Consider the following 11,403-nt stretch of genomic DNA (forward strand, 5'->3'; position numbering starts at 1 on the left):
AACAATCGGACTGGGCAACGCTGGGCGACTATCGTCAAAGGTGTCGCGGGGGGATGGTCGTCGTCGGGTGAGGATCGGCGTCGTGATTGGAGCGGGAAGTCGCAAAGAGAAAAAATCGGTCTTACAGCGACCGAACAATTCCCACACAGCGGCGGCGCCCCACCCCCTGCCAACAAGCTTCGACCCTGCGTGACGTTGCGACGTGGGGAACTGGGGTTGACTATTCGCCTCGACCCCTCGAGAAAGGAGGGGCTGTTAAAACATCGAGGGGTGCGGGAGAAGCTTGTCGTCAGTAGACCATCCACTTGTCAACAAGTTATATATCCAGCCGAGCCCAGACACTGTAGACCAGACCCCGTCCGGCTCGATTGACCCTTTGCTTCGCTTCGTCCATTCTGTCCTGTCCTGTCCCTCCCTAGCCTTTACACACTGCTCTCGTTGCTGCCAGCCGTCTGGTCTCGTCGCCGCTGAACCATTTGGAGCCCTACCAGAGCACACACACAAACACACACGCACAGCTTCCACAATGTCTCCCTCGGCTGTTGATCCTCCCGCGTCCGTTGGCGCCGTCAAGCCGTCCAAGGCTAACATCGGTGTCTTCACCAACCCCTCACACGATCTCTGGATCACCGAGGCCGAGCCCAAGTTGGAGGCTGTCCAGGCCGGAGAGGGACTGCAGAATGGCGAAGTCACCATTGCCATCCGAAGCACCGGCATTTGCGGGTAAGTCACCAGCTCGAAAACCGGAGAGACTTTGAACAAGGCTGACCAGACGCATAGGTCCGACGTTCATTTCTGGAAGCACGGATGCATCGGACCCATGATCGTCGATGGCGACCACATCCTCGGCCACGAGTCCGCTGGTGAAATCATTGCCGTCCACCCCAGCGTCACCCACCTCAAGCCTGGCGACCGAGTTGCCGTCGAGCCGAACGTCATCTGCAACGAATGCGAGCCGTGCCTCACTGGTCGCTACAACGGTTGCGAGAAGGTGCAGTTCCTGTCCACCCCGCCGGTCCCGGGCCTTTTGCGGCGATATGTCAACCACCCGGCCGTGTGGTGCCACAAGATCGGTAACATGACATACGAGAACGGTGCGATGTTGGAGCCGCTGAGTGTGGCGCTGGCTGGTATGCAGCGTGCCGGTGTGCGCCTCGGTGACCCAGTGCTCGTCTGCGGTGCGGGACCCATCGGTCTCATCACCCTCCTCTGCGCCAAGGCTGCCGGTGCCTGCCCGCTGGTTGTCACCGACATCGACGACGGCCGTCTGGCTTTCGCCAAGGAGCTGGTGCCCACGGCCATTACCCACAAGGTCGGGCGCGGCACTGCCGAGGAGGAGGCGAAGCGCATTGTCGAGTCCTTCGGCGGCATTGAGCCTGCTGTGGCCATGGAGTGCACCGGCGTCGAGAGCAGTATCGCTTCGGCCGTGTGGGCGTGCAAGTTCGGCGGCAAGGTCTTCATCATTGGTGTTGGACGCAACGAGATCAGCTTTCCCTTCATGCGTGCCAGTGTGCGCGAGGTGGACATCCAGCTGCAGTACCGCTACTGCAACACCTGGCCCAGGGCGATTCGTCTGGTGGAGAGCGGCGTAATTGACCTCAGCAAGCTGGTCACGCACAAGTTCAAGCTGGAGAACGCGCTCGATGCGTTCGAGACGGCCAGGGACCCGAAGACGGGCGCCATCAAGGTCATGATCCAGAGCTTGGAGGACTAAGCTGCGGGTATGGAATGGTTGGTGTTTTGGGCATAATACGGCGGTGTTGGCGATCTGGTGTCATGGATGGTCATTTGATATATTTATAGAGACAATTTTCCAATGATTCGTAATCTGCCGTTGTGTGAATGTTTTTGCCTGTAATTGTTTTGGTTGGGTGATGGTGGGGGTGGTGCTTGCATAGCATTGGCGTGGAAGACGTTCGTGAAAGTTGGAAGACCAAAATGATGTGAAGCCACCAAGAGTGAGCTATGGAATAAAATCACGAGGCAATCAACTTTTGGCAAGCGCATCATGATAGAACCCCGTTCTTGCCCATTGCCCTGCGTTTCCTTCAAGGGTAACTCCCTTTGGTGCGCAACTTCCGCCCAAGGAGAATCCCCACATCCGGGCTAGTCTCGCAATCTCATTGGCTATGTGCCCTCAAAGCGGCATAGCCCGTTGTACCGGCCGGCGCGCCTGTTCCTGCCCTTGCGGAAAAGGCAAGGTACATGGAAGGAGTGGCGCACCGGGAGCTCAGTGTGGTAATTGAACTATTTTTTTTTTCTTGTCTTTTCAGGGTTGGTGCAACTGGACAGCCACAACTTGGGCAGCAGCACAGCACCAACGACACCGCGGCGACAGCAGCAACAGCAACAGCAACAGCGACAGCACCTCAGCGAGTCGTAGAACGCACGGGCCACCTGTCCGGCTCGCAACAACAGCACAAGCGAAATCTTCCGAGAGGTCGGAGGCAGAGACTGACAGTTTGTGAGGGAAAGAGCTCTTTTTTTCCTCACGCAAAAATACCCATCACCACCAACTCCCCTCCTCCATCAATTGGCCGCCAACGAAGCTCCCCCCTCACCCCCGGAGCCGTTCAATTCGATCCATCCCCGACCGACTTCAGATCCACCGGTTTTGTTCCTCCAGATTTTCGATCCTTTCCCTCGGCCAAAATGTCTTCCGCCCTCGCTCGTCCGTTGATGCGGACCACCGCCCGCACTCTCCCTTCCCGCGCTGCCGTCCGCTTCGAGTCAACCGCCTCCAAGAAGGCCACCGATGCCACCAAGGATGCTGCCGCGAAGGCCAGCGAGTACTCCGCCAAGGCTGCTCAGGGCCTGAGCCGCGCCGCCAGCGCTGCTGGTCCCGCCATCTCTGGTGCCGTTAATGCCCTCGGCAAGGTCGGCGGCCGTACCGGCAAGGTTATCGGCTTTATCGAGAGTACGTGACATCTGGGATATGAACAGGAATACGCTCCGAGGAAGCGTTGCCATGCGTATCCCGAGCGTTGTGACAGGATCAAGTGCTGACCCAATTGCGCTTATAGAGCAGGTCCCCTGGGTCGTCTACTACTCCCGCGTCGGTCTCGAGCTCTCCAAGATTGTCTTCCACGGCCAGAAGATGGCTCCTCCGTAAGCTTCCGTGACTACGCGACATCAAGGCTTTCCAGCATCTGACTGTCGTCCGCAGCCCCGTCTCCACCTTCCAGACCTACTTCCAGACTGCCGTGAACTCCCTCAAGAACCCCAGCGGCCTCCTCAGCTCCGCCTCCGCGACCGCCAGCTCCGCCGCCTCCGCCGCTGCCGCTGCTAAGCCCGCCAACCTGGCCTCGCGCATCAACACCGCTACCGTCGCCACCGGTGCCGTCGTCGCCGCCGAGTGCCTCGGTTTCTTCACCGTCGGCGAGATGATTGGCCGCTTCAAGATCGTCGGCTACCACGGCGAGACCCACGCTGCCCACCACTAGACGAAGCAACCGTCGGAACTCGCCCATTCTCGAAAACGAACCTGTGTAAAAGAAAGGGATGGAGGAGATGTGTTTCTAATTAATTCACCAGCATCTAAAGAAGGAGCGGAAATTGGTGGTATCGGGATATAGACACCGGGGTTAGGGGGTGTTATGGAACCAAATACGCATGAATGCTCAATGACCCGTGTAGGAGGTTCATGTAACCCAGAAAGCCGCGCCCCCTAGGTAACTAGGGAGCGGACATGTCTGGGAGCGCGAGACGAGGAGTTACGCTTCGTTGGGACCTTGGATCTGGTTCCTTTGAGCGTCCTCAACAGGCACCTTTTTATTTTCCTTATGTAGAATCTGTACATCACGTCAACGCAGCCACCCAAGCTGCGAAACCCGCCTCCTGTGGGTAAATACCAGGAAACCCTTCAACAACGCCTGTTTGAAAGTGAGCCCCCCTGAATTTTGTGCATCGAATCGGACATGGTTGCAGAGGCACGACATGAGCGGGCGAAGAGAACGTCCATGGTCTCTCCGAGTAGTCTATGGCTACTGCTACGACATTCCCATGGCTTCTGCTCATGTTGTACCTCATAATCTCGTAAGACGTTTCATGTTCGTTGTTAATCGTCTGAAACCCGACAAAAGGGATATGTTGAGCCAGCTCTTCTTCACATGGATGGAGCACTTGGGTGAAACTGTTTTACTCATGAACAGCTTGTCCACAAGATATTCCACACAGCTAAGTACCGGTTTTGGATGGAACGCTCAGGCAATCCGAAGATATTAAGCCTCTAGAACGTGGTGTTCTTCTCAGTAAAGACTGAAACTTCCATGTGGCATGTTGATGCCATTTCAGAAGTCCTTCCTTAGCATGTTATGCCTCCTTTCTTGGAGACTCCTTCTGGTTGACGAACAGAATCGGGCACCTGACGGATAGATCATCTACAAGTAGAGTGATCGAAGAGAATGAAACCGTCTGCCCGCAGGATATGGCGCGGAGACGGACTCATGATGACCATGCTGGCCTAGCCCTTCACACAATCAAAGCCCCATGTGCATTGAAAAAATTTGTCGACAAGCCCCAGAAGTGTTTGAGAAGCATAACGAAGTCTGCATTCTATATGTAGTAGATGAAAATCGTAGAGACCATAGAACTGTTAGCTCCGTTCTGGACCTATCTCACTCACTGTCTTTGTCTCTCATTCCCTAAACTTTTGTATGAACTTTGAAGCTTATAGGGTTTCATGCATAGCTCTTACGGCTTCTTCGTGGGAGACTTAGGTTATCTATCAGTGCAACAATTTCTATGGTTTCTTATTGAGTTTTGTTGGCCGGGCAGTGTTAGTTGGCTATCCATGCAATTTCCACACACACGGTTATCCTCTTAAAGCGACTATATTTCCCACTTTCTTGCCGTCGTCATCGTCATCGTCGTCGTCTTCGTCTATCGCCGTTGATATTATTACTACCCCTATTATTTCTCTGCTATCAGTTATTAGATGTGCTACGATACTGCCCGGGTAGCTAACTGATACTTCCCGGCTAGCAAAACTCTTCTTCGTACCTAGAAGTGCTGCGAAGAGACCCCGGTGGTTGTGGATATACGCGTGGGACTTACAGCATTTCACTTCAATAACTGTCTATATCAGATTGAAGCCGTCTCCGAGATGACTAGAACAACAACGAGAAGCCAGCAGAGGGCTACGGTGAGTATATATAGACGCTATAGCCGACTCTGACACTTTCTCCACGTTGACTTTCACATCAGCAATATCAAATTTAGTAACACAAGCCATCTCCATCATCAGATTTCAGCATGCACATTCTCAAGTACAGAGTGGACTATGGAAGTTTTCCAAGATGCACATTATCACCTGTATATCGAAGTTAAATTCATAATTGGACTGCGCGCTCAGTTTTTGAACATCACAGGTTGCATTGTAGACTCGTTTTTTCAGTCCAAAGGGAATGAGGCAAACAGTCCACCAGATTGACCACCATGGGCCTTTTCAAATGCATCGCGAGTAGAGGCTAGATCTTTTTGTGAAGAGGAAACTAGATTTGCCCACCTTTTGGCACAGACACTTGGAAGATTCTCATTTTGCAGAATATATCTACCTCGTATCTTCCTCCCGTCACGGCTTTTCTGATGCCTAACAAACCGTCTGGAGAGGGACCGTAATTATCAAACGAAGACTCGAAATGTTGCAAGGCCAATTCATCCCTATCCAGATAAAGCTGTGCTGGTCGCCGCCGGTTAAGGGTTTTCTGGGATGTGCTGTGTGACTTTGTGTGCCAGTTTTTGAGGCATTCCAGTTCCACTGACCAGTTGAACTAACTGAGGTAGGAGGAACGAGATGCCATTCGCGGACATCCATTATCCGTAGAATGAGGATTTTGACTCGGGGCACCCCGGAACGTCACTGCATTCTTAACCTACAACGTGCGACAGCAAACTGACCTTTGTAAGTTTTGCTGAAGTTCTATGCTGGCGAAGACAACGCCGGCAGTAGCCACATGTTGCGACATCACAAAAGCATTCAAAGCTATTCACTGCGTACACAACTTGGTGTCAGTTCTATGTGACAACACCAAAGCTTTGAAGGAGGCTGTTTTATGCCGACTTGAAGGTATTGGCGACAGTCACCTGCCTGAGTCTCCTCTTCAACCTCACACTCTCTGATACTCTGGGCTATGTCCGGGTTCGGGACCGAGATGCCCGAGAGGAATGTGATGCCTGCTTGGGCGAGATGCGTAACTGAGAACACGGCACTCTTGACATTAACCGTTCAACCGCTTATCTTAACGGTATGGCCTAGGCCGCTTCCCCACCGATGGCCATCAGAAAACCTGATATCGTCTTCTGACGGCAGGCCACAGCCTCCGCAGAGTATGCTCTATCAAAGTCATCAACCGCGTACCTCCCATCAACACGGGACGGGAGCGATAACACACGTCCATATAGGGGGAGTAAACGTATACGCAAAGCGACCTTCCGCAAGATCCCAGAATGCCGCTGGGAATCAGTATCAGGGGTGAGCGAGATGAGTGTCGACGTGTAGTCGACTTCTCACGTTACACAAAAGAAAAGGCCCCCTGGATCCGCGACGCCTCCGCTCTCCTGGGCAGCGGCCGCCGCCGATCGATGCTCCCATGTTCGCGGGTGGATGATGAATGATGACCTGGCCCGCGAGCCTGGTCCATGAGCAACCAGGAGGATCCTCTCCCCTTCCCCGTGTGCCCACTTCTCACCAACGTCCCAAACAACTTGACAACTGCAACGGCAAGGCTCCTTCGCCACGAAAAACAAAGTACCAACAAGCCTGTGCCGCACACTCGCCGACGGAATCTCGACGACCGGGGCCAGCTGGGGGGAGAAGAAGAAGAGGACAGGGAGAGTACTTCGTAAGACCGTGTGCCCAGTCCGACGTGCCCGGCCCCGCGTCATCGACAACATTTCGTTGTCTCTGCCATGCCAGCCCAGACTTGCGGCGCGCAAGGCACCTTTCATTGTCTATCCTAACCTAATGAGGTAGACGTTGAGTCGGCCGCGCTCGAAGCATGCCCGTCAACAGACCAGGGGTTGGGCTTGCATCTTTACCAAAGTCCCAAGCGAACCAACAGACAAGAAGACCACCGGCAGGGGGGCTGGGAGAAGAGGAAGTATCAAGGCAGATGAGATGGAAGGGAGGTGCTAGGGGGGCCGATGTCCAGGTACAGACCAACACCGCCAGCCAACGCACCAACAACACACCACCAGCCACCAAGGAACAACACATACACGCACAAACACACAACACCCTCCTCCTCTCATCCACCCGGCCAACTTCACTTGTCTCCTTCGCTTCCCCTAACCAGGTTTACCCTCCTCCTCCCCCATTTGCATGCCACGAGGGGCAACCCCTGACTTACATTGCTCCCCCCTTCCCGAGGTGGCGTCCGCCGACCAATGCCTCTCCTCCGTCTGCACCCCGGTCGCCCGAGGTTGCCAAACCGTTCCGCCGGGCTGCCTAACCAGCAAAGTGGGTACCCCTTACCATCCTGGCGGGTTTCTCGTCCCAACGACCGTCGACGACCCGTCCGCCGAGTCAAACAGCAAATGTACGTGCGTGCCGTGCGCGCGGCGTGTGTGTGTGTATGTATCCGTATATGTGCCTCGTCTGTATGTAAGCCACACCCCAATGCGGGCTGTCGGTTCGGACCAGCACCAGGACGACAAGGGGCGGCGGCGGCGGGGTTGTTGGTCTTTCGGGCTCGCATGGGACATGTCAGCAAGAAAGGACGGAAAGAAAGGGCCTAGATTTTCGTGTCCGAATAGGGCAGGGAAAGCGCTAGCGTCTCCACGACCTCCCTGGTCGTGATTTTGAACGTTCGTTTGGTGTATCTCCTGGGGGTCGTCATCGCAGGCTTCTCGAGGCTTCCTTAGGTTTCAGGTGGATGATGCAGTTGGGCCTTTTTGCTCCCCTGGTGCAGGATCGTGGCTGGGCTGCTCGCGATGGATCTTCACCGTATCAAGTATGATGTTTCTGTGAATCGTTACCCGTGCCATGCATAGGTCTGAGCCTTGCGAGTCTCGTCAAGTAGGAGAATGTGCAGGCCGAAGGAACACCATGAGAAAGACAAGGAAGATCTGGGCAACCGATACCAAGCCCCATTACGTACGTCCAAGATGTCCCTTATCCCGTAACTTGTGACTGATTGAGAACTTTTGTGTGTTTTGACTGCTTCCAGAACAGACGGGAGTAGGGCATACTCATTGACCCATATGTCACTTTCGCTCCACACTCATCCAACGGAGGTGATGGCGGCACTGGAGACCCGGGAAGTAGGAAACCAGCCAACCTTGCGCGGGCGTATCGGCTCAAGCGCACGTTTTCAACCGCTCTGGAAGGGCGGGGTGGGCAGGCGCAGATCATCGGGGGACCTCACGTATCATTCGGCATCGTGGTCCAACAACCGCAAGAGTTCTCCGTCGACCGAGGACGGATACGAGATAATGAATGGCAGAGAGATACGGCCGGAATGCACACATGCGTCGTCTTCAAAGTGCCAGCCGGTGCTGCTGCTGCTGCTGCTGCTGCTGCTGCTGCTGCTGCGCTCCTTGCCCTGCCCGCAATGGAAAAGACACCACAAATCACATATATTGATGTGATAATTTGACAGAAAGGGACGAGGTTGGGCGGCCGTTTTGGAGAGGAGAGGGGTTAGGATGGATGCATATGCATGTACGTGGGTGCGGTTTGAGCACACCGATCCGGGTTCTTTCTTTGTACCTCCCCCCTCCCACCCCAGCCGGTCCAGTTAGCTCGGGTTCCGTGTTCCTGGAACTCGGCCCAGCTAGTAGGAAATTGTCGGAAAGTACTGGTACAACGGGACATCAAGGGGGGGAAGGAGGGGAGGGGGACGAGATGCTGCTGGCAGCGGGCGGCGGGCAGGCGGGCGTGATGGAGGGTATGGTGTGGAGATGGAGGAGTTCCATTCGAAAAAAAAACCAAGGTCTGGCTCCGCGAATGAGCTGGGCGAGTTGGACCGCCCCTCACCCTCCCAGGACCGCATCTCGGAGGTGGAGGTCGTTTTCCGCGGATGCAAGGTTGAGAAAGAAAAGAGGGAAAAAAGGAATTGTCGGTCAGCCTTGCAACCGGCCCCCAGCCGATGGCAACGTTGTCACGGTTGGCCGGAGTCGCAGCATGGGAGATGGAGAGAGAGAGAGAGAGAGCCGACAGCGGTGCTGGACTCGAGCATGGGAGGAGGCAGGGGGACGGTTGAACCAGCTTGTCGGAGACGTGTGTTGGCTACGTGAGCAGAGAGAGAAAGAGTTGCTGTTTGTCTGGGCTGGGGCGTGATGCGCATGAGAACGCACCCGTGACCTGTTCTGTCATATGCAGGAGGGACCAACGGCGTCGTCAAAAGTGTTGGTGGTTGTGGTTGTTGTTGCTGTTGTTGCGTACTCCCTAATGCGATACATGGTACTGCCTTCATCGCCCATTGTGTTAGGAAATGTTGATCGATGATCTACGCGAACGCCATGCGGTCGTTACCCGACACAGCAGGCAGGGGAGAACGGGGTGCCATGGCATGGCATGGCATGGCAATTAAAACCACCACGTTGCATGGGGGCCTGAGAGAGAGCACAAAGGGGACAGAACCAACAGGCGATGGGGCTTGCGATGGTCGAGTGCGATGCGGGTGAGCATGCGGGAGTAATGTGCTCCTGCAGGGTGAGGTGGAGATGGATGAACGAGTTGTTGGCAATGAGAAAGACACAAAAGAAAAAGAAAACGATAAACGGGAGTTTCTAGGCAATATTTCTCTCCGATGTTCGGATCGAGAACGCCAGTTTGCTTTCCAAAGCCTCAATATGAAGACGAGCGCCTGGCTACATGGCTCCAATGTTACCCACCATCCAGCCGTGCAGATGCCTCCGTGCCCGGCGCGAGCCTGACGAGCCTTGGATATGGTGTCATTCGTTTTGATAATGCTCGAGTCACCGGGTCTGGAAATGCAATGATGGACGAAGGTCGTCATTAGGCCAGAGGGTCGGCCTTGCTTTATGCGGCCATGACTTTGGGTCGCTCATATGGCTCTATTTACACGACTCCATCGGGGAACGAGGAGGAAAAACAAACGGAGGCCGTGAAGACCAGCCAGGCGCGGCCCGAAACGAGTAGCCAAGATCACGCTTTCATGCCGAGAAAAAACATGCCATTTTTTTCCTGCCTGCTTGCTTGCTGCCCCAAGAAACCACCAGCAAGCTCATTGATGCGCCTGTCCACACCACACACATGCATGTTGATACACAATTAATACCTCGGGGAAAGATCCTCCCAATGTGAAGATGATTCAAGATACGAAGATTTTTCGAGCTGTAGGTAGAAAGTGCTTGAATTCCCCAAAACTTTTGCCAGATACAGAGGAAGTTCCCAGAATCGGCCGTGTACAAATGAAAGAGGGAAAGTAACGTAGGCGGAAAATGCAACTGTCAGCCTTCTTCCATCCGCAACTCTGCAAGGCGAGGCTTCAGTGGCTCTCGTTGTGGCATGTGTTGGGATAATTGCAATGGCTCAGGGTATATTGGTGAAGTAAGGAAGCCAGTAACGACGAGAGGGAAATAAGGCGGATGTTGACTGCTCGCGGGGCCCTGTGCTGCAGGAGACGTCTTGGCGAAAGCTCAGATCAAGTCATGTGGTTGAGCTGGAACGGCCGACAATCACGGCCGACTCAGTACCATCTTCCGCGCTTTAGAAGAAAACGCCCGTCTGCATCGGACGAGTGGGCATCCGCCGAGTCCAGTTTGGGTGACGTGCAGTGGCTAGTGTTCAACCACGGAAGGCCATCCGATGCCTTTTTTCTGAATTTGCGAGTTAGGTGTGATGCCAGCCGTCGTCGACATGAGAGTGTAGAACAAAATGACTCGACGTAATTTGGCTCTGTCATCTTCGAAGAGGATGAATTCGGCGCGTAGGCACTGCCTGGCCTCGTCCGTTTGCCCAGCCCCATTGAATGAATGCAGGCCCCCCGGGGAACTGAAGTCCCTAGACTGAGCCCATCTTCGGCCCCCTATCTGTAACGCCCTGTAGACACCAGGAAGGGCACCAAGGCCTCGGATCGATGCGTTTGGTGTGCACAGGAAAGTGTTCGCTATAGTTGTCCAATTGAGCGGCGTCGCTTTGAAAGATATCAAACGTGGCAGTTTTTGCTCGTCCCATTGCGGGCCAACATAGGTTTTGACGGGAGGGTGACAACAGGAGAGAGCTGCTAACGAGAGCCTGCCGCGACGTAACCAGCGAGGCCCAATCTGCGAGGAGGGATGGTTGGAGCCATCGGCAATCTGGTTTCCTCCATCTTGAAATCATTGGATCGGCTTTTGTGCCGTCCACACGTACCTGTGATGGACAATCAGTACTTGAATATACATACACACGATTGGCCGTTGCAGTTACCGCAACGGCAATTTGCATGCGGAAAC

General features: G+C 54.5%; 2 protein-coding genes across 2 annotated transcripts; both read left to right on the forward strand.

Moving 5' to 3' along the window:
• Positions 1-526: 526 nt before the first annotated feature.
• On the forward strand, positions 527-1,714 carry ARD1_1 (N-terminal acetyltransferase A complex catalytic subunit ard1; the record flags this gene model as incomplete). The annotated part of the gene is made up of 2 exons (XM_053177581.1): positions 527-723; positions 781-1,714. 2 exons carry the CDS (start codon positions 527-529, stop codon positions 1,712-1,714), a joined length of 1,131 nt encoding a protein of 376 aa, XP_053038474.1.
• Positions 1,715-2,652: 938 nt separating this feature from the next.
• On the forward strand, positions 2,653-3,443 carry COL26b_004713 (uncharacterized protein; the record flags this gene model as incomplete). The annotated part of the gene is made up of 3 exons (XM_053177582.1): positions 2,653-2,917; positions 3,024-3,108; positions 3,167-3,443. The coding sequence occupies 3 exons, from the start codon at positions 2,653-2,655 to the stop codon at positions 3,441-3,443; spliced, it is 627 nt and encodes a 208-aa protein (XP_053038475.1).
• Between the last annotated feature and the right edge of the window lie 7,960 nt (positions 3,444-11,403).

The sequence above is a fragment of the Colletotrichum chrysophilum genome (genome assembly GCF_026319265.1).
Source record: "Colletotrichum chrysophilum strain AFK26 chromosome Unknown scaffold_29, whole genome shotgun sequence".
NCBI lineage: Eukaryota > Fungi > Ascomycota > Sordariomycetes > Glomerellales > Glomerellaceae > Colletotrichum > Colletotrichum chrysophilum.